Below are 24756 nucleotides of genomic sequence, written 5' to 3'. Positions count from 1 at the left end.
CCGAGATACAAATAGCTAAATTCTAATCGCTCTTTGAACTCACCTTTAGAACATTTTAATTTGTACAATATTTGTAAGGTGCCCGCGCTCGCATCCCAAAATTTTACGCTGCCATCCGCGTGGCTGAAATGTAAAAAGAAAACGTGAATGCAAACAAATATATTTATTAATGTTTAAAGTTTCTGCCCTTTCGTCTGTATCCCTTGTGGGGTAGAGTAGTAGCCACAGAACTCGAGAGTCATAAATATATAAATATAATATATATACGGGACAGATTACACAGATTGAGTTAGCCTCGAAGTAATTTCGATACTTGGGCTACGAGATACTACCTCAACAACACTAAATTTTATAATAAATAAACATTAATAATACTTGCCGCGTGGTTCCCGGCACCAATACAAAAAAGAATGGGACCACTCCATCTCTTTCCCATGGATGTCGTAAAAGGCGACTAAGGGATAAGCTTACATACTTGGGATTCTTTTTAAGGCGATGGACTAGCAACCTGTCACTATTTGAATCTAAATTCTATCTTAAAGCCAAATAGCTGAACGTGGCCTATCAGTACAGCTGCGCCACAGGGCAACATGTTGTAGCTACCAGATTGCACAGGGAACAGGCTGGTTACCCAGTGAGTATGATCTCGCTGTAGGAGCAGGAGGCGGGCGCCCACTCGCCGCCGTTGATGGGCCACAGCTTCTCGCTGAAGCCGGCCGCTTTCTTGTTGCCTTGTCTGCCCACCGAGTAGAACGCGGGGATCTGGAACGTATACGGAATAAAATTTATAACCTATATTCATTACATAATTTAAATTCCATCATTAATCTGCACGTTCAGTCTGCCTTTCAGTCAGTTTAGTAAATGTTATGTGTTATGTATTTATGCAAAATCTATTATTTTAATTAACCTTATTTATGCCCCTGGTGAGCAAATATCTTCAACTTCTTTCAAGAAAACATTCTCATTGTTTTAGACAGAAAACACTGTCAAAAAGTGGCTAGCATTTCTCCCCTAGATCACCAAGATATAGGTTTGTTTGAAAAACGTCTCTCTAATCGCAACGAGAGATTCAGTAAAGTTTCTGGCCAAAGTCGTGAAATGTTGTCAAATTCTATCTGCCATTTTCTAACCGTAAGTACGTACTAAGATCGCACGTAGGTACTGTGGCCCCACGTTGGGCGCCACTGTGGCGTTTTAGTAAAACATCGCAGCTAAGACAAATGAGACTACAGAACAGAACACTATAGCTGAAAAGGAAGTTATTAAACAATATGTTTACCAGATCCGAGGGGCAGTCTGCGAAGTAGGAGCAGCAGGTGACGGGCGACTCGTGGATGTCCATGGGGTAGGGGTTCTCGAAACACGGGTACCCGGGGGACAGCAGGTCTATCACCACCAGGTCGTTCTGCAGGAGTACCACTATCGCGTACGGTTCTTGGTAGTCTGGAATGAGAACAAAGCACATTGATATATTTTAATTTATAATTAGTCACAATAATTTGTAAGTTGATTGCACTTAAGAACAGGATCACTCCATCTCTTTCCCGTGGATGTCGTAAAAAAGAGTTTCATTGTAGTTCTTCTATAACTTCTTTTTTAGTTTATTTATCCTCCCAACATGAGCCGCTCATACGTTCCATTATTTCCCATCATTGTTGTGTCTGTTCTGACTCAATCTTATTGGCATTTATCGTGGTAACTGCCAGCCTTACCTACTCTTTAAATTATAAAACGAGGTCTGGAAGTTATAATAACTCGTTCATAGGCATATTCAAATTCAAATCCAAAATTTTTATTCATTATTATAGGATACTATATATCGCTTAATAATTGTCAAAACGTATGGTTTAACAACATTGGTTGACGTCAAATAAATTACTTGAAAACTAAGTTTACTGCCGCTTTCAAGGCGTCAGTGCAGAAGAAGCGGTAACAAACCGCACTGCAGCATTTTCTTCAACAACGTCAACTTCACAATATTAATTAAACTTAATATCTTTGGTCTTCCCCAGAGAAACTCTGGAGGTCGCTGATGAATCATGGTAGCTCTCACCTGCAGTGTGTGGCGTCTCGCAAAGCGTGACAAAGTCCACCACGCTGTGTTCCATCTCCAACACCGTGGTGCTCTTCCCGTTGAGGACCGTGATGCTGTGCGTCCTCCCCGGCTTGTCCGTGGGCAGCCCCCCGGAGAATATCACCAGGCTTTCACTGGAATCACCATGGAAGACCACATATAAATATAAATATATACGGGACAAATAACACAGATTAAGTTAGCCTCGAAGTAAGTTCGAGACTTGTGTTACGAGATACTAACTCAATGATACTATATTTTATAATAAATACTTATATAGATAAACATTTAAGACTCAGGCCAATCAGAAAAAGTTCTTTTCTCATCATGCCCTGGCCGGGATTCGAACCCGGGACCTCCGGTGTCACAGGCAAGCGTACTATCGCTGCGCCACAGAGGCCGTTTTACATACATACATACATAAAATCACGCCTCTTTCCCGGAGGGGTAGGCAGAGACCACCTCTTTCCACTTGCCACGATCTCTGCATATTTCTTTCGCTTCACCCACATTCATAACTCTCTTCATGCAAGCTCGGAAGACCACATTAAAATGAAATATCCGATGCAAATGCATCTGGGTTGTAGACGAAATTTGCGCTGACATGTGGTTTATAAACAGTCAATAAGAATATATATAATTTTTGTATAAAAGATTTAAGTGCTAGTAGTATAATAGATTTAATTTTTATATTAGTGTAAGTGTGTATTTAATGTAAGGGAATAAAATACAAATAGAAGCACAACTCTGCCTTTTTTGCCCAATTTTAAGAATAGAATAGATTTATTTTCAAAATTGGATACAAGGTATCACTAATTGACGTCACAACACTTAAATCTTATTACAACTACTACTGCTTCCAAAGTGCATGTGTAGAAGAAGCGGCGGAACAAACAACACTGCAGCATTTCAAAGAGACTCACCCCGTTCTCGACGTCTTCCACTCGAGCCTGAGTATAGGTTTACAAGGTTCCAGCTTCCCGTCTTTGTTCGCTTTCGCTGAAAACAAGAAGACGAGGGAATCATCATTTGTCACACACAGGGCACAATGGAGGTAATGGGGCGGGAAACAATGAGAGGAAAAATTGGCGTATTAACTTAATGACATTTAACTTGTTTGCTTAGCATTCTGCGTTACTTCTAGTTTTTTTCTCTAACAGTGCATACGGATTGTATAACATACATACATACATATAATCACGTCTATATCCCTAGCGGGGTAGACAGAGCCACCAGTCTAGAAAAAAACTGATTGGCCACGCTCAGCTGTTTGCTTTAATGATAGAATCGAGATTCAAATAGTGACAGGTTGCTAGCCCATTGCCTGAAAGAAGAATCCCAAGTTTATAAGCCTATACCTTACGTCGCTTATTACCACATCCGTGGAAACGAGATGGCGTGGTCCTATTATTTTTTTTCGACTGGTGCCGGGAACAGAAAAGTGGGTAGAACTAAGTAGAAAATCGAATCCCAGACCTACAATTGTAAATCATTTCTGTTGGGAACACTTGAAGTTGAGAGAAGTAAAGTGACGAGAAATAATTTTCTAGAAAACCCTGAGTTTAGTGCTAGCATCTCAATATCACAAGATGGGGTACGTGAGCCATAAATGATTACGATCATCTCTCGAGGGTCGTAAAATGCGTATAAACCCTGGCATGAGATAGAGCGATGTATGGACACCAAGTCTTCTGAGGTCCATTATCGTAACAACGAATATATATGAATATTATCACGTCTATGTCCCTTGCGGGGTAGACAGAGCCATCAGTCTAGAAAAAACTGATAGGCCACGCTCAGCTGTTTGGCTTAGTGATGGAATTGAGATTCAAATAGTGACAGGTTGCTAAACCCATCGCCTAAAAGAAGAATCCCAAGTATATAAGCCTATCCCTTAGTCGCCTTTTACGACATCCATGGTAAAGAGATGGAGTGGTCCTATTCTTTTTTCTAATGGTGCCGGGAACCACACGGCACTGCTACATAATAAATAAACAAGTTATAGGTCATTTACTTGATACGTCAATTTTTCCTCCAATTGTTTCTCGTCCCATTACCTCTAGATCTCCTGTTAAAAAATATTGTTAGTCACACACCAACTCACCATGCGGGTAAGACAATGACGTGGGCCTCGGCGCCCTTGTGGTCCACGTGGCCAGCGCTCCGTCCACGTGGGCCGTCATCAGCTTGCCGTCCTGCTGCCACGCGGCCGCCCGGATGCCGTCCCCGGGCGCGCCGGAGCCAAGGGCGCCGCGCCATTCCGCCGCCCGCGCTCGCAGGTCCCATACCACCACTAGGCCCGTCTCGAACGCTATCAGCAGCTGGAAATGGTGATCGTGATGGTGATTTGGGGGAGTAGTTCTCATTTAAAAAAAAAAAATGTACGAAGAAAATTTTTGAATTGTTTTAAGAATCGGCTAGTACAAACTTTAAAAATCTCCAAGCATCAAAATTTACACGCATCAGCTTAATGAGCTGCTAGTGTGTTTAAAGTATAAATAATATAATATAGTATAACTTCCAAAAATTATATTTTTAAACACAAATTTAGAAAATTATACTTTCAAAAAATTATTAACAGAATATATTTCCGAATTATTTAAAAGCAGGCATGCGCTTAGTAGTTTCAAAGGTTAACGAAATTTTTGATGTAAAAATACAGAAAAATCCTTGAGTTTGAGTGAGAACAAGACGAATGACAATTAAGTATTAATTATAATTTGTCTTCAAAATAGAACGAGACTTAAAAGTGATAATACTTAGTTTAAGTAATGATCAGAGTAAATCTTACAAAATATTGCGAGTATTAATTTGGAAACCTTTTTCATTGAAGTTTGTAGAAAATGAATTAAAATCTAAAAAAATCTATTCCTAATTAAAGCAGGAAGCTTATAAATAACCTTCAAAGATTATATTATGAATTACGAGCAGATGCAAATTACATCAGCGTCGAATTTATAACAAAATCCAATTACAAATCGAGTAAAATTTTAATCCGTACATAAATAATTGGGTAATTCTGCAAGTCCGCCTAACGGAGGCGGTAATCCCGCGGGTCCTCCTGCGCACCCGATAACGCCCGACAGGCTTAAGGAATTAATCCCGGATAAATTAATTAGGCAAATGAAAATCATTGGGAGTAGGCTTTTAGGAAGAAGGTAAAAGATGTAAAAAAAAAAACGGGAAATATTTATTTCATATATCATTCATTAGACTTTTGATTACACTTTGAATCAACAATATAGCGGTGTGTGAAAACGATAAATGGTATTCATTTGTTTGCACTGATCTCGAGAACGACTCGACGGAGAAGGTATTTGGAATATATTTGAGACATTGAGGATATTTTCCATGGGACGGATGTGATAATATTTGGCATATTAAGTCAAGTCAATCAGGTAGCAATGATTTGCATTGATATATGATTGAACACTCAGAATAAGAGATAAATAAGCACCTTGCTGGCATCCAGGGGATTGTCACTGATCTCCACCACTGCACCGGGGTGATTTTGTCTCGTGCTGAAACAAAAAGAAAGAAAACATTTAGTATGTCCATCTCGTAATCAACCGGTATTATAAAAGAACATTTTTACTGGTACCGCCCAAAACGGCCAAAAGATGGCACGTCTAAATATGTAATATTCATAACTGTCACCCTGTATAGGTTTCATTATCATTACGACACTAAAACTCCACTAAGAAGTCCATCCGTCCAGCCATCGAAATCATCTCTAATGACCCAAATTTCGGGCGTAATTTCTCGTGATATGCCCCGTTTCAAGGCGTCGACGAGGCGGCTGTCACCGGCGCCACTTGTTGAAGCGACGTCGCCGCGGTGGCGCCCCCCCCGGGGGTGGGACACTCAGCCCACTTCAGGTCCAATCTGGGTGGGACTAAACAGCGAGATAACGCAAACTCGGCCAGCCATTCAACTTTTGCCAGTGTTGATGTTTCAATCGCTGTCCTGTTAATCTGACGGCTAACTGTTGCTGTTTACGACGCCAATATCATTAGGTTCGATTTAATTTGTTGTGAAAGGGATTAGGCTTACAGATAGAATAAAGGGTGGGTAGGAACGAATTTTGATATTGAACATTTTACCTCGTTCGATGTATTCAAGAGACAATTAGCCGAGCTCATAATCTCAATTTACTGTACTTTTACTGTTTTATTATAAGTATGTATGATTATCGAAAAAAGCTCTCTTAAAAATAAAAAGATATAGGTACATGAATTCAGAAAGAGTAGTCCTATTATTTTTCTATTTGTACCGGGAACCACACGGCACTAAAAAAAGGATCGTAAAAGGCGATTAAGGGACTGGCTTATAAACTTGGGATTCTTCTTTTAGGCGATGGGCTAGCAACCTGTCATTATTTGAATCTCAATTCTATCATTAAGCCAAACAGCTAAACGTGGCCTTTCAGTCTTTTCTCAAGACTGTTGGCTTTGTCTACCCCGCAAGGGACATAGACGTGATGATATGTATGTATGTATACAGAAACTATATACATACTTAACATACAGGCTTGGCTTAGTTAACGTGACAGACCTCATTAGATAATGTTTTGGGAGTGTTTTTGAAACATGCGTTGATAACAACGCATGTTTCAAAAACACTCAATTAAGAAACACTCTACAAAATGAAAGCTTGGCTTTTAATTAAAACTGTGCAATACATCAATTTGAATAATATTAATTAATACCAGTTTTTACATATACATATACGAGTCTAGTATAATCACATATTAGTCTTTATCCTTTGCCTAGACAGAGCCAACAGTCTTCAAACATTAACTACTAGTTTTTCAATAGCTGGATAAATGTCTACCCCGAAGCGATAAAGACGTGATTATATGTACCTATATGATGTATGTATACAAGTTATCTTATATATATATTGTAATTTTAAAATGTAGGAAGTACAATAGCGCAAAACACATGGCGTATATATTTTATTTTATCTTTATTAATTTGACGAAATATTCGTATTGAAATAATTAGTTTTACATTCATTCATGTTTTTTAATGTAGACAATGTGCATACGTCCACGATTTAGGTTAAAGAGATCTATATTTGTAAATTGACGTCCGGTGAAAATGCTGCAGTGTAGTTTGTTCCGCCGCTTCTTCTACACGTGCGCTTTGGAAGCGGTAGTAGTTATAATTAGATTTAAGCCATGTGACGTCAATAAGTGATACCTTTTATCCAAATTTGAAAGTAAATCTATTCTATTCTAAAAAGTCGCTATTGACACTATTTTATTATTCGTTCCTATTGCAACAAACTTATTAAATATTCTTTATCTAAAAAAACTGCTTTAAATTAAGAAAAAAATCTGTATAAATTCCTACGCTGTTCATTTTCCTGTTTCAACAAAGAGGCAGAGTCTAGTCAGGCGGTCACCGGCGCCGCGGAGTGGCTTCATCGCACACAATGCGCATCCGCTATTGTCACTCGTCGAGTGCGACAGGCGACGTCGCGGCGATATCGACACCTGTTACCAAGGCTGGAGACGTTATCGTCATAGCCTATTGAAAGACTGAACTGCGTTCAATTCTTTCATAAATTCGTAATTTATGTAAGTATTAGGATTAATTTGTGTCTAAAAAGACGAACGTGCGACTTTTGTTTCATTTAATATAGTTTGCGTCAATAATGACTCCCATCTTTACATTATAGTGTATAAAGTAATTACCAGTTTTCATGAAAACGAATTTCCTATAATTCTAAAAAAATAAATGAGCAATTTTTATCAAAGTTGAAACCATGACATTACTTTAATTTATTTGAATAATATTAGCTCTGATATTATGACGTTAAAATATCACAGAGCCTTCGCATTACGCAATTTTCTGGCTCAAGAGACATTATGAGAATGTTTTGTGATATTCCCCAGGGCTTCTCCGCTTCCCTTTTCGCAATTCATGTAATTTTAAGGGCTTTTGAAATTCCAACAATATTATTACGCGAAATGTGATAACGTCTGCCACGGACGTCGTTAGTGCTCGGCGGTAAATTAAAATAAATTGCGTTATACATCAACAATGGACAACCCTGGGCGTTGTGATAGCGAGGACGCGCTCATTGGCGGAAGTTCGTTACGACGCGCCAATCAGGACGCGGCGCGCGGATCGCGCGACTGTAGGGCTGCCTCCGGGCATGTTATAACGACCTTTATTGTCTGTGAAGTTATCGTGTACAATGAGTGGCGGCGACGGTGACACCGCACCAATTAGACTCCTTGTTCTCGGAGGAAAATCGGAGTTCAACGACCTGATGCTACTTGTAAACTTTAGAGGTAGTTAACACAGTAACTAACGTATTTATACAATGTTTGTATCTTTTTGAATTCATTATTTCGAGACATTAAAATAAATAAACAAAGAAAACCTTACATTCTCGTAGAATAAAACCTGGTACGATAAAGGCTACCTATTGCGATACTATACAAGTTTAAGAGATTAAGAGTGGATAAATATGAAAATAATATATTTAATTAAAATAGAACTTAGAAGAAAGTTGAAATTGAATCTTGCACGGCGTCTTTCAAACTACAAAAATAGGTAAATTTAAAATTTTTTTTACAGCTTCAGAATATGTCGCACGCACGTTTTACAGAGTCATAAAATCAAGCCGTTTAATCTATTCAACACTCATGCACTCTAGAGCAAGACAAAAACTTCATAGTTTTAACTATAATATACTCGTAGGTTATAACCACATGCGATCGAATGAATAAATGAAAACACGAGTGAAAACATATTGTAAAATGCAAAATAAAATGTGAACATCATCTGTTGCATATTTATTCGCTTCAAACGAAATGGAGCGGCTTTTATCCGCTAGCCGCGGACTCGATTCTCGGACTCGATATCCGCTGTGGCGGTGTTTGCTCAATTGAGAATCACCCTGATCGAAATGAAAGCTAGGCTTTTAGTTAAAAATGTGGGATATTGCATCAATACCACAGAAGTTTGTTATTATTTATTTTATTATTTATTTTATTAAAGAAACCAACAGCGTATACATTAAATATTAATACAGTATTAATCTTATGCTATTATAAGGCCAATGACAGGTTTCTCTTACTATTACTGTAATAAAGTCAATAGTTACTGATGAAAAAAGTACTTATCGCTTAATCAAGACGCAAGTATGTTTTAAGTCTCTAATTATAGGTGTGAATAAAAAAGTTAAATTTAACCGAATTAGAATGGCAATCTGAATGATATTGATAAATAGTTTGAAAATATATACTATCACATCCCTTGCGGGGTAGACAGAGCTGACAGTCTTCAAAATACTGAAATGCCACGTTCGGCTGTATGGCTTAATAATAGAATTAAGGTCCAAATAGTGGCAGATTGCCAGTCCATCGCCTAAAAGAGAAAATGCCATTATAAAAGCCTATCCCTTAGTCGCCTTTTACGACATCCATTGGAACGTGGCTCTATTTTTTTTCTATTGGTGCCGGTAACCGCACGTCATAATTATCAAATTTTTATAACGAACATACTACAACTTATCATCTTATATTTGTCCATTTAGTGTTGCCATCAATCAAGTGGCGGTGAAGCGGGCAACACAGGGCGGGGAATTTTAACGGGCCCTCGTATCGAGCACCGCGGATCAATCGCCACCTGTGGCTGCCACTCGATGACAACACACAGCTGTACTTAGCTAGGTGACATTGATAAAGAATGTATAGATCACACACATTCAAATGAATAAATATAAACTGGAACTCTATTTTGACACGAGAATTTTTTATATAAGATAGAGATTTTTTCTAGGATGAAAATAAACATAGCGTTGGTTAACATTAAAAAAAATATAATGAAATCTTAAAGTAACATGAAATTATCAATTACATACAACACAAAAAATAAATAAAATCGCGCGCTTTTATTCATTCTTTTTTTTAATTTGAAATTCTTAATGGCCAGTACGTTTTTTTTTAATGAAAATGGTTCGTACGTTTCTTATAAAGAAATGTTCACTAAGAAATCTCAATACCTATTTGTTTGCGATCTATCTTGGAACAGGTCAGTGGTAGCTACTGACGATAATGCGGCAACTGTTTCCACGATTGGCAATCAGCCAGATCAATAAGGTACTTACAAGTTGGACGATAAAAGCCTGTTTTCTTGGTATTTTAGAGGTAAGTTCTTATTGGTATCGATGTGTGAAATTTACCGCAAAAATGGTTACTTACGGTGCCGTGTGGTTCCCGGCACCAACACAAAAAAGAATAGGACCACTCCATCTCTTCCCATGGATGTCGTAAAAGGCGACTAAGGGATAGGCTTACAAACTTGGGATCCTCTTTTAGGCGATGTGGCTGCAACCTGTCACTATTTGAATCTCAATTCTATCATTAAGCCAAATAGCTGAACGTGGCCATTCAGTCCTTTCAAGACTGTTGGCTCTGTCTACCCCGCAAGGGATATAGACGTGAACATATGTATGTATGTATGGTTACTTAATGATATTTGACATTACGATTTATTTATTTAAAACTTTATTGCAAAAAATTTACAAAAGGCGGACTTAATGCCGTTCGGCATTCTCTACCATTCAACCAGCTGACCAAACAGAAAAAACTTTAAGTTGGTGGTGCGATAAAGTGCACATGAATACTGAAAAATACATACATTACAAAAAAAAATTAAAGCGGTCACATACATGATAAATGTATTCTGTTAAATTGTCATGCCATTAGTTCATGTCGGTAATGTTATCTATATATACTAAAAGAATACCCTTACCCTTAGAGTTAGGGTAAGGAAAGAGTAAATCGTTCATTTCATTTCATGTAATGCTGCGTTAGGGATATAGACGTGACCATATGTATGTATGTATGTAATGCTGCGTTGAAAATCATTTCAAAACTTATTTTACACTGTGAATTCTTGAATGCAATAAACCGTGCCAAACAAACAAACATACATATAATCACGGCTTAATCTCTTACGGGGTAGACGTCAAGCATAAGCTAAAAAAGATTGGAACGCCACATTTTGCTGTAGGGCTTAATGATGGAATTCAGATTAAGATAGTGGCAGGTTACTCCATCACCTAAAAGAAGAATCCCAAGTTTATAAGCCTATCCCTTAATCACCTTTTACGACATCCATAGCAAAGAGATGGAGTAGTCCTTTTCTAAAGTATCAAGAACCACACGGCATCTAAACAAAATTTGTAAACAAAATACATACATATGGTCACGTCTATATCCCTTGCGGGGTAGACAGAGCCAACAGTCTGGAAAAGACTGAATGGCCACGTTCAGCTATTTGGCTTAATGATAGAATTGATATTCGAATAGCGACAGGTTGCTAGCCTATCGCCTAAAAAAGAATACCAAATTTGTGATCCTATCCCTCAGTCGCCTTTAACGACATTCAATGGAAAGAAATGGAGTGGTTCTATTCTTTTTTGTATTGGTGCCGGGAACCACACGGCAAACAAAATTACTTTCAATATTCTTTAAAACACAATATATCTTAATAACAAAGATTTATCACGTTGACCCACGGAGCTGGAACTCGAGATAACTTCACCAAGAGACTTCAGTTATTTCGCATGATAGATGCGAAAGCTTTGCAAAGCTCTCACTCTGCGGCGAAGCTTCTGTGTGTCTTTTGGTATAAATCCCCGAAACTTTTTCAGCTTTTCGCCGAATTTTGCAGATCGCAGAATCGCAGAATCTTGTTTAAGTTGCCAATGTGTCATTTAAGAAAGGGAAGTTTTGAATTACCGACAATAAAAGATGCAAATTGTTAGCCGTGTGTTTTCCGTGTATCTCCTATATATGTATGTAACTGCGAATAATGGTCACTACATTGGTAGAAATCATACTATTTATAAATAACTAGCTGTGCCCGCGACTTCGTCCGCGTGGAATAGTTATTTTGGGTATCATTGAAGGATGGATGGATGAATGGGCCTCAAGGATGAATAATTTTCCCGGTTTTTTTTTTACATTTTCCATTATTTCTTCGCTCCTTATAGTTGCAGCGTGATGTTATATAGCCTAAAGCCTTCCTTGATAAATGGTCTATTCAACGCAAAAAGATTTTTTCAAATAGAACCAGTAGTGCCTGAGATTAGCGTGTTCAAACAAACAAACTCTTCAGATTTATAATATTAGATCTATTTCTCTATTAATATAGATCGTCTTAATCCATTGTGTGGTAGAGCCAGTAACCACAGAACTCGAGAGTCATAAATATATAACATACATACATATTATCACGTCTACATCCCTTGCGGGGTAGACAGAGCCAACAGTCTTGAAAAGACTAATAGGCCACTTTCGGCTGTTTGGCTTACTGATAGAATTGGGACCATCGTCTAAAAGAAGAATCCCAAGTTTATGCGCCTATCCCTTAGTCGCCTATTGCGGCATCCATGGGAGCGAGATGGGAGTGGTCTTGTGGATTTTTTTCAATGGTGCCGAGAACAACACGGCACAAATATATAAATATAATATATATACGGGACAGATTAATCAGATTGAGTTAGCCTCGAAGTAAATTCGAGACTTGTGTTACGAGATACCAACTCAACGATACGGTATTGTAAGAGATTGTTATATCGGCAAAATATATGTTTACGACATTCGGGTCACCGAGAGACAGGGTGGGCAGTCCAGCAGACCCCCGGAGCCCTACCGCCGGCTCGCGACTTTAACGATATCGTAAACTTTAACGACGCCCTCAGGTACGGACACAAAGCCAACTGCGTGCCTTCAGCCTCCCTTTCAGCCCATCATTCCTTTATTCATCAATGTGTCATTCAACCTTAAACCCTGTTATATACATAGCTTCGTCATAACTTTATAGTTTGCGCACACGCTATTATATAAAAAAAGAAGTTTATTGTGCCGTGTGGTTCCCGGCACCAATACAAAAAAGAATAGGACCACTCCATCTCTTTCCCATGGATGTCGTAAAACGCGTTTCACACACGTTTACAAGCTTGGGATTCTTTTTTAGGCGATAGGCTAGCAACCTGTCACTATTTGAATCTCAATTCTATCATTAAGCCAAGTAGCTGAACGTGGCTATTCAGTCTTTTCAAGACTGTTGGCTCTGTCTACCCCGCAAGGGATATATACGTGTGAGTGAATAATGAACAATAAATATAGTACGAGTTCTACATATTTCGAAAGATATCTTGCTTTATGCATGCAGAATACAAATGTTATGTTATTATTAATTAATGCATCAGGATTTGCTTGCAAAATTAATTAGTTGCATTCGGGGAACACAAAGGGGAGCCGTGTCTACATAACTACATAGTTTATTATACTAAACATATACCACAAACAATGAAATATGTAGAAATGTTTGCTATGACGAGTACTGTAGAATTCGAAATTAATCTCAGAGAAGCAGCATTGCCATTCAGAATGGCAATGCTGCCAGCTTTCTGGGCACACTCAGTTGGTTCCTGGCACTAATAAAAAAAGAATAGAACCACTCCATCTCGTTCCTGCAGACCTTAGATAATATTTATACTGTTAGACATTTAGGAGTAAAAAAGGTAACTTTCGTTTTTAGTACCTATACTATTGTATTGTGTATTTTATAATCTGCCGTGTGGTTCCTGGCATTAATAGAAAAAAGAATAGGACCACTCCGTTTCTTTTCCATGGATGTAGTAAAAGGCGACTAAGGCATATGCTTATAAATTGGGTTTCTTCTTTTAGGCGATGGGCTTGCAACCTGTCACTATTTGAATCTCAATTCTAACACTAAGCCAAACAGCTGAACGTGGTCTATCAGTCTTTTCATGGCTGGTGGCTCTGTTTACCCCGCAAAGGATATAGAAAATTTTCCTTAGTCGCCATTTATGAAATTAATTATTTTATTTGGCTTATTTGCCGCCAGTATATATTTTGACCTGTGTAGTGTTATAGCATCAAGCACTCTGAGTATCTTGTTCTCAATTAATCTGTAGCTGCGGTGATCATAGCAAAGCTGAGGTTTTACTGATCCAATATGTCAGGCATTTATGTTTTGAAAAATATTATCTAATTTATAGTATTTATTTGAATACTAAAACAAGTACAATTAACTCACTTAGGATAATGACTCAATTCTATCATTAAGCCAAATAGCTGAACGTGGCCGATCAGTCTTTTCAAGACTGTTGGCTCCGTCTACCCCACAAGGGATATAGACGTGACCATATGTATGTATGTCCAGGATAATGACGCCACCGCTTACAAGAAGAATCCCAAGTTTATGAACCATTCCCTTAGTCGCATTTTACAACACCCATGGGAAATACATGGAGTGGTCCTATTCTAAACCACAATCAGCAAACGGAACCGCACGGCAGTAATTTAGTAGTTATTGTTACAAAACTCGCGCGCAGTAAGACCGAAGCTGTACCAATAGTTAGGATAGGTCTAGGGTACAATGCACAAATATCATGTAACGTGCAGTATGGACGGATAATTGGGGTTGTATTCATATGCGGATGCAGTGTGGCCGTGGCTTTAATTAACGAGCAGTTACTATTGATTGTTATTACATACATATAGTCACGTCTATATCCCTTGCGGGTTAGACAGAGCCAACAGTCTTGAAAAAACTGGCTTAATGATAGAATTGAGATTCAAACAGTGACAGGTTGCTAGCCCATCGCCTTAAAAAAGAATCCCAAGTTTGTAAGCCTATCCCTTAGTCGCCTTTTACGACAGCCATTGGAAAGAGATGGAGTGGTTCTATTCTAACGTTATAAGCACGTTAAAAGTTAAAAGCAATAATAATGCATGTACCATAATTGAAATGCAGTAAATGAAATATTTTCCTTTAGCGCCTAGACCGCCCGCCAATTTGCCGGCTCAGTATTTACTCTAACAGCTGGGACTCTGGAACTGCCAGCAAATGGATTAGAACCGCACTCAGCCCTGGAGTGGACTTGTTTGCCGGGAAACGAGGGGAACATCACTTATTTCTCTCTGTTTTGCTTTCATTATAGCCCCTTATAAAAGCGGAGTGGTAATGAAATGCTAAGTTATTTATAATATACTAGCTGTCCCGGCAAACGTTGTTTTGCCATATAAATAATATTTAGTTAAAAAAAAATGTTAAGGGTGGGCAACCCTTAACACTTAGGGGTATAAAAATAGATGTTAGCCGATTCTCAGACCTACTGAATATGCATGCAAAATTTGGTTAAAATCGGTAAAGCCGTTTCGGAGGAGTACGGAGACAAACATTGTGACACGAGAATTTTTTATATATAAAGAAAGATAAAGATATGTGAAATATAAAAAAAAAATTAAATTCGTTTTAGGAAAAAAACGTACCTATCTTAGAGCTCATGAGTTAGGGCTCTGTCTACTCTGTGAGGGAAACCGACAAGGCATCATGTATGTATTAAATTACGCGATCCTTTCTACATTCTAAGTGCAAGCAAAAAATCATTTTACAAAAATTTTATTTTAATTAATTTTTGACAAAAAGATTATTTCTCATTTACATAATTATCGCCCATGTTAATTAAATCTTCCTTGAGTGCCTTTATATTTAATCTAAAACCCTAAAAAGACTGATCCTTTTATAAAAAAAAATAGGTATACTATAACAATTTATCGTAATTTGTGAACCGTAATTATTTTTTATTTAAAAAATAAATAAACGTTTAAATATTAGTACAGTTCGTTATGGGATAAACTAAGGTACGGCATGATAATTATTGCAGAGAACGTGAGGGCTTTCGCTCCAGCTATTATGAATATAAGAGCACGCTGTTTCTTTAATAAGCTCGGGTGAAGCTTTATTTAGAGGGAACTTTACCATGTCTCTCGGCAAAGCTCACAAAATGTATTTAATTTTAAAACTTGAAATGAGATTTTTAAAAATTGAGGAAATTTTCTTATACATATTTTATACTTTAATATTTACGGCAATAATGGAAATAACTAAGATTGAAATGAAAATTCGAATTATGAGACACGCTTGCGATAGTCTGGGCAAGTCTTGCGAAGTCCTGAAGATTATCTGGGGAAGAAATGTCTGATTATGCTGCCTCCGCTGGACCCAGTAGAAGGGGTAGGCCGAAGAGATCTTTGTCAGACAATGGTCTTAATACTGACAAAGTGGAAAGATTATGTCGGAAAGAGGACCTGCAAGAACGGAGGATGTGTCTGGTAACACCCAAAGATGAGATAAAGATTTTTATTTTTAAGAACAAATCGCACAGATTGATATAGTCACAAAGTAACTTCGAGGCTTATGTTAGGATATAAAGTCGATGATACTGTGGTGACTTTACTTACGTCACACGCTTTCAGCCAATCACAGTGAGAATACGACGCGCTCAGCCAATAGCAGCGAAGAGTACTGTGGCGACATCACTTACGTCACACGCCATCAACAAATCACAGCGCGTATGCTAAAGATTCCATGGATGGGAGCATAAATACAACCTCCGACACAACATCGTCTGTCGTGCGGTTCCCCAGGCATAACACCTAGCCTGGAGGAAGATCTTCCCTTAGGTGGCGGTAGAGCCCGAATCGTCGCTCCCGCTACAATACGATATATTATTTAGTGTATACATATTTTATTTCTTTGTACAAAATAAAAATTGCAGTCCAATATTAATGGCGTGGAAAGGCGTATTATAATCCGGACTAATCGCGTGGCTTACACGGCTTTGCAGCCTGGAGGGGCGAGGGTAAATTACACTCAGTCGGGTAATTACGACCAACCAGGGTTTAGGTGGTTTGATTGTAACATGTACAAATGAGTATAAATAATTAATATGTATCGGAGAAATCACACAGATCGAGCTAGCACTGAAATAAGTTCGAGATTTAGTTAATGTGATACGAGTAGATCTGCATGCACGTACGTACATACGTATAATAGGTAAAAACTATGAATTAAAGTAAGTCCAGTTGTTTGAATGTGCCGGTATTCTCAAAATGTGTTTCCCGCGTAAGAGCATTGGTTTGGTAAGCACTCAAACTAATGTACCTACATAACTGAGAAAAGAGTCATTGGTACATGGTCAAGGTAAAATTTGAACTTGTGCCTGCCTTATATCACGTTTTTATATTGCTTGTACTCGCTTTTATCGATTTTTTTGGGTGGTAATTATATCATACATATATACCTACATATAATTATGTCTACATATATCCCTTGCGGGATAGACAGAGCCAACAGTCTTTAGGCCACTTAATTATTTATAATTAATTAAGTGCCGTGTGGTTCCCGGCATTAATCTGTGCTGTGCCCCTGTCAGTCTTATATAACTTTCCAGTGAACGCCGAATCCGACCCTTACACAGCAGGTGTTAGCATCGTAACGATTTTATGTGCAACTAGAGGCCGCCCGCGACTTCGTCCGCATGGAAACCCTATCAATCCCGCGGGAACTCTGGGATAAAAATAGAGCCTATGTGTTATTCTGGGTCTTCAGCTACCTACATACCAAATTTCATGGTAATCGGTTCAGTAGTTTTTGCGTGAAAGAGTAACAAACATCCATACATCCATACAAACTTTCGCCTTTATAATAGTAGTAGGATTTATTTTACAAATTTTATATATATACGAAGCCGTGAAATGAAGAATTTGTATTTACATAATTTTATTTTTCTAATCCTTTCGTTATTAAATTGTAAAATCCGTATTGAATTATCCATCCATTTAAAAGAAAAACGACAAGTCCTCTCGAAAGGTTCAGAATTTTTAATACTTAAGAAGAGATTTCTTTTGAAATAAGCAGAACCTTTTTAATTTTGTTTTTTGTGTTTATCAGTCTCGATATTTTCTGTTTTTAGTTAATACATAAATAAATAAAAAAAATAATTTTCATAAAATGTTTGTAAGTATAATTTAAAAAAATGTTTAAGTCCCTGTAGGCCTTAGATTATAATTATACAGTTAGACATTTAGGAGTAAAAAAGAGAGGCAACTTTCGCTTTGAGTATACTATTGTCTCGTGTATTTTATAAACTGCCGTGTGGTTCCCGGCATCTATAGAAAAACGTATAAAAAAAAAGAAAAAAAAGAGACGGTGGGCCACCGTCTCTTTTCAATGGATGCCGTAAAAGGCATAGGTTTGTAAACTTAAGGTTCTTCTATTAGGCGATGGGCTAGCAACCTGTCACTAATTGAATCTCAATTCCATAATGCGACATACAATAGAACGTGACCTATCGGGGTTTTCAAGACTGTTGGCTCTGTCTATCCCGCGGGGGATATAGACGTGATCGTATGTATGTATTTTATAACCTCAAAAATCTTATTTCAAATTTATGTGCTCATAACACTTAAAATAATAAATATAACATGACGACACTCGTCATAAACCGTTTTTATTGAAAACTCAATACATTTTGGGATGTACTTATATTGTACATATATTGTATAATTCTACATCGCACAAGTTTACGACGCGATATGACTGCGGCATTGTTACAGCATCGCTATTGTATCGCTGCTGAGAAATAAGCTTGTAAAGTTATGGGAGAGCTTAAACTAAGGAGTACATACATACATACATATGGTCACGTCTATATCCCTTGCGGGGTAGACAGAGCCAACAGTCTTGAAAAGACTGAATGGCCACGTTCAGCTATTTGGCTTAATTATAGAATTAAGATTCCAATAGTGACAGGTTGCTAGCCCATCGCCTAAAAACGAATTAGTCGCCTTTTACGACATCCATGGGAAGGAGATTGAGTGGTCCTATTCTTTTTTGTATTGGTGCCGGGAACCACACGGCACTAACTTATTAAGGAGTTGTGATCGGGATTTACTGAAATCATTAATTTTATACTTATTCACTATCTTTTTTTACGTAGACAATGTGCATTCGTCCACGATTTAGATTTAAAAGATCTATATAAATTTAAATTGACGCCCGATTAAAATGCTGCAGAGTTGTTTGTTCCGCCGCTTCTTCTACACTTCGGAAGCAGTAGTAGATAGACTGTAGTTATTTTGACGTCAATAAGAGATCACTTGTATCCAATTTGGAAAATAAATCTATTATAATTATAGTTGACATAACCACTCCATCTCTTTCTTTTGGATGTCGGACTGCATAAAAACGCTATGTGTCGATTTGTCAGTCAGTTATTCACTTTCTTCTTGTAAATTGACGTACGGTGAAAATGCTGCGGTGTAGTTTGTTCCGCCGCTTCTACACATGCGCTTTGAAACCGGTAGTAGTTATAATTAGATTTAAGTGATGTGACGTCAATAAGTGATACCATGTACCCAATTTTGAAAATAAATCTATTCTATTATTTTATTTAAGTGCCGTGTGGTTCCCGGCACCAATACAAAAAAGAATAGGACCACTCCATTTCTTTCCCATGGATGTCGTAAAAGGCGATTAAGGGATAGGCTTACAAACTTGGGATTCTTTTTTTAGGCGAGGGGCTAGCAACCTATCATTATTTGTATCCCAATTCTATCATTAAGCCAAATAGCTGAACGTGGCCATTCAGTCTTTTCAAGACTGTTGGCTCTGTCTACCCCGCATGGGATATAGACGTGACCATATGTATGTATGTTTATTTTATTTAATTTAGACATATGCAAATTATCAGGAGGTTTCAGTAGAATTAATGGGGTAGAGCCAAGAGATGATCTTAAGGAAACAATGTATAAGTGCTTTTACGACCGTCATAGTTGTTCGAGCTCGTAAAATATGATAAAGATGTCTTTGTTACACTGTTACAAATAAGTTTTTATGGTTATTTTAACTTCTCTTTCATGTTAATGTTGAAATTCTTTTTAAGCTCTGTAATGTTAAAATAGTAAGTATGATAAACATCTGCTGTTCATGACAGATCATTTCTATTTATACCTCTCCCAATTGTCGCCTTTAGCAACAGGAAAAGTGATTCCTGGCTATTTTCTCGAGACCTTTTGGGACGTCGGAGACCGGTGTAATTAAAAATAACAGGCTCTTGGTGCGTTATACATCGACAGGGTGACGAATTGATGAACGCCCAACGTGTCAAAGCATGTAATTGGAATGTTTACTTAGGAAACAAATGAGACGTCATGGAATTGGGGTAACGTGGCCATTTTTTTTTGCGTCAGAATGGGATGCTTTCGGAATTCTGTATATAAGTTAACTAGCGGCCCGCCCCGGCTTCGCACGGGTGGACATATTTTTCTACCTGAAAACTAATTTATTTCAAAACAAAATGCCTATGTCACTTTTGAAGGTCTATTCTATATTTGTGTCAAATTTTATCAAAATCGGACCAGTAGTTTTTGAGTTTATTCCACACAAACATACAAAAATACAAATCTTTCCTCTTTATTATTAGTGTGGATAAAAAAATATATTGTATATAAAAAAATATGTTGTAGTTAATTATAAATAATTATCTATACATACATATAATAAATCAGTAAAAATATTTTGTCTGTACATTTAGTATTTTTGACTGACTGTTCTCGTCAGCGAGATTTGAGTGCAATGTTGATATAAAATAAGTATAAAAATTTGGTTTGTTTGCAAAAGCGGGACATTTTTGCTCTCGCTGGGGACAGCGGGACAGACAGCCTGAAAGCGGGACAATTCCGTCGAAAGCGGGACGTATGGACACTTTAAATTAGTATGTAGAGGTTGGGATGAATGTAATTTTGATGATGACACGTGTAAGTTGTTATACCTCAGATATATCAATACATAATAGCGCGAAAATTGTAATGGTCTATCGAGGGAAAAGTTTATTAATTTGGGGTTCTTCATTTAGGAGATATGAGAGCGACCGGTTAGGACATCAATTCCATCATAAAGCAATCCAACGTGGCTTAAGAGTCTTTGTGTGTTTTGTGTTGTGTCCGTCCCGTAAATGTATAAGACGTGATATTATCAAATTGATGTTAAACAGACAGATTGCCTGCCCGTTGCTTAGAATCACACAATATAAATCATTCCATTGACTGACTTTCACAATCAAAGCGATAAAGAAAAGTAATAATCACGTCTATATTCCTTACGGGGTGTACAGAGCCACGTTCAGTTGGTCGCCTAAAAGAAAAATCCCAAGTTTATTATAAGCCTAAAGTTTTTTCTTTGCTACAAGATAAAATTGAAAACTTACACTTAATGACTAAAGAGACTAGACTAATCCTGATTTCCATAGGCAATGGCACATGGAATCACAATAGACATTAACATATAAAAGACAGTGCCGTGTGGTTCCCGGCACCAATAAAAAAAAGAATAGGAACACTCCATCTCGTTCCCATGTATGTCGTAAAAGGCGACTAAGGGATAGGCTTATAAACTTGGGATTCTTCTTTTAGGCGATGGGCTAGCAACCCGTCACTATTTGAATCTCAATTCTATCATTAAGCCAAACAGCTGAGCGTGGCCTATCAGTCTTTTCAAGACTGTTGGCTCTGTCTACCCCGTAAGGGATAAAGACGTGATCAGATGTATGTCTGTATATAAAAGACAAAGTTACAATCGTAATGAATTCAGAAACAAGTCTTTTTATTCGACCACTAACTGTGGCCCGGGCTGTCACTATAAAGAGCGCTAATTAGACCCCGGACTCATTACGAGATAATTTGTCCTTCATTAGGGCTAGTTGACACGGGTCGATGGGCGTGCGAGACGCTGCGTTTTTTAAGACGTTTGTTTGTTGAGAATTTTAGTCTTTATTATTCATTATTATGGTTATATGTAGGTATAACTAATCCAAATATTCATAATAATAATAATTTATTACGCATACAAGTACCATAAAAATATTGCTCGCTTGTTATTTTAAGCCAGAATACAGCATATACTTTGCCGATCTTTCGAATAGTAAACACGGATAACATATGTATTTGTATTAAAAAAGCTTTCCCGGGGAGGTAGGCAGAGACAAAATTTTTCCATTTGCCATACGATCGATGCATACTCAGTTTTTCGCTTCCTCTACATTAAATATAAACCAACTAATTTTATAATTTTAAATAACCGGTATTATATTTCTACTCTCTCAATTATATCACTAAGCCAAATAGCTGAACGTGGCCATTCAGTCTTATCAAGACTGTTGGCTCTGTCTACCCCGCAAGGGATATAGACGTGACCATATGTATGTATGTATATCTACTTTCATGGTTAATTTATCAATATATTTTTTCAATATACTCGTATGATATATTACGCTGCCTTTTTGATTATGGATTCTCCTTTATATTTTGGTTGACTAGAAGAAATCTCATTCGGGATAAGTCCGCCATTGTATATTTTCTTTTAAATCAGTAATTGTTTTGTAATTGTTATATTTATTTTTTTATGCAATCAAGAGTTTACAAACAAACAGATTATAAAGTGAGCAATTAATTAAATTTAATAATCGAGTGTGTTGCGTTTCACGTTTAAATTCTAACTTTATAAAAACGCTCGTTATTTAAAACTTCTAATGTGTATTCCCCTTTATGCGGGGCTGGAAAAACACAGGTGTCTGATGTATGGCGTCGTTAGAGGTTTAGCTGAGGCTTTCCTAATCTCTCTCTGATGGTGTACGTAAATACACCGTCAAAATGATAGGTGGAGGCTGAATGCGTATTACAGATTGAGGTTAAATCCACAATTTAGGAGTAGATGTGGGGGTTTGAAGGGGAGACATAAATAATTTACTTATTTGACTTTATCTTTTTTGTAAAAAATATATTGAAATATATTGCCGTATGTATGATGTCGTAAAAGGCGATTAAGGGATATGCTTATAAACTTGGGTTTCATCTTTTAGGCCATGAGCTAACAACATGTCATTATTTAAATGTAAATTCCATCAAAAAGCCATACAGCTGAACGTGGCCTAAAGACTGTTGGCTCTGTCTACCCCGCAAGGGACATAAACGTGACTATATATATGTATGTTTTCAACTAAGAATTTGTGTAAATGGTGTTAACCTTCAATGGTTTGCACGTTTAGCAATTAAATTTAACATATGTATTAGATTGTATGTATACGAGTATCATGTTTCAATGTAGCAAACAATGGTAGAGCAAAAAAAAAAAAAATTTAGGTACAAGTAATGCAGAAAAATATTTGACAATGCTCCAAAGAATACGAAGTCAACTGGATTTTTAAAAAATCTCCAAAGTCGCATTTTCTGCGCACCGTACCTACAAAGTTTTCAAGGAAACTTTATATTTGCAGTCTTAAAACGAAGCACGGCTCGTCATTTCACACTGTTTCTTGAGATGCACGTCTTGGTGCTCGGAGCTCGTAAAGTTTTACAATGTTGCCGCAACGTGTACAGTAAAAAAGTCATCGGTGCCACACGTGTCATTTCTAGAAGTTTCGATATAAGCAACGCAATATGTCTCGTATATATTTCTAGATACATACATACATATGGTCACGTCTATATCCCTTGCGGGGTAGACAGAGCCAACAGTATTGAAAGACTAAATGGCCACGTTCAGCTATTTGGCTTAATGATAGAATTGAGATTCAACTAGTGACAGGTTGCTGGCCCATCGCCTAAAAAAGAATCCCAAGTTTGTAAGCCTATCCCTTCGTCGCCTTTTACGACATCCATGGGAAACAGATGGAGTGGTCCTATTCTTTTTTGTATTGGTGCCGGGAACCACACGGCATATATATGTATATATATATTTCTAGTTAAAAAAATGTCAGGGGTGGACAACCCTTATCACTAAGAGGTTTGAAAAATAGATGTTGGCCGATTATCAGACCTATTCAATGTGCTCACAAAATTTCATGAGAATCGATCGTGCCGTTTCGGAGGAGTACGGGAACGAACATTGTGCCAAGAGAATTATATATATACTAGCTGTGTCCGCGACTTCGTCCGCTTGGAATAGTTAATCTGGGCATTATTGAAGCCCTCAAGGAGGAATAATTTTCCCGTTTTTTTTTACATTTTCCATTATTTCTTCGCTCCTAATAGTTGCAGCGTGATAATGAATAGCCTAAAGCCTTCCTCGATAAATGGTCTATTAAACACAAAAAGAATTTTCGAATTCGAACCAGTAGTTCCTGAGATTAGCGCGTACAAACAAACAAACAAACTCTGCAGCTTTATAATATTATATAGTATAGACTAGCTGACCCGGCAATCGCTGTTTTGCCAATTATTTTTATATATTATTACGGAACCCTATTTTTTCCAAAATAAAATATAGTCTATGTTACTCGTGGATAATGTAGCTTTCGAATGGTGAAAGAATTTTTAAAATCGGTCCAGTAGTTTTTGAGCCTATTCATTACAAACAAACAAACAAAGTTTTCCTCTTTATAATATTATAGTGTAGATAAGATAAAAAAAAGAAGTACTCACACTTCGATGGCCTTGTTCCAGTTGATGACGTACCCGCTGAGGGCGAAGGTCTCGATGTTGACCACGTGTACGTTGCCTCTTTCTGTCCCCACATGTACCCACTTCGACTGCAGAGGCAGGTGCAGACATGTGATCCTGCAACAAGTATGGAATTTAGTAAAAGGCGACTAAGGGCTAGGCTTATATAATTGGTATTCCTCTTTTAGGCGATGGGCTGGCTACCTGTCGCTACTTGAATTTCAATTCTATCATGAAGCCAAAGAGCTGAACGTGGCCTATCATTCTTTTCAAGATTTTTGGTTCTGTTTGTATAGCATGAAGAGAGTTATGAATGTGGATGAAGCGAAGGAAGTAT

At 37.5% G+C, this 24756-nt stretch overlaps 1 protein-coding gene across 4 annotated transcripts in view; it reads right to left on the bottom strand.

The window, feature by feature from the left end:
- The window catches only part of LOC132902007 (syntaxin-binding protein 5), a 259683-nt gene that overhangs the window by 20536 nt on the left and 214391 nt on the right, over positions 1–24756 (bottom strand). For all 4 annotated transcript variants that reach the window (XM_060945531.1, XM_060945534.1, XM_060945532.1 and 1 more), the window contains exons 4-11: positions 24402–24536; positions 5535–5598; positions 4182–4398; positions 3001–3076; positions 2057–2211; positions 1283–1446; positions 632–762; positions 44–123 (exon numbers count right to left, since the gene is read on the bottom strand). In XM_060945531.1, the coding sequence (XP_060801514.1) occupies positions 44–123; positions 632–762; positions 1283–1446; positions 2057–2211; positions 3001–3076; positions 4182–4398; positions 5535–5598; positions 24402–24536 (1022 nt within the window). The remainder of the gene's footprint in view (positions 1–43; positions 124–631; positions 763–1282; positions 1447–2056; positions 2212–3000; positions 3077–4181; positions 4399–5534; positions 5599–24401; positions 24537–24756) is intronic.

Source organism: Amyelois transitella, chromosome 8, assembly GCF_032362555.1.
Source record: "Amyelois transitella isolate CPQ chromosome 8, ilAmyTran1.1, whole genome shotgun sequence".
NCBI classification, from domain to species: domain Eukaryota; kingdom Metazoa; phylum Arthropoda; class Insecta; order Lepidoptera; family Pyralidae; genus Amyelois; species Amyelois transitella.
The sequence above is the reverse complement of the archived record's forward strand: the minus strand, read 5'-3'. Positions and strand labels throughout refer to the sequence as shown.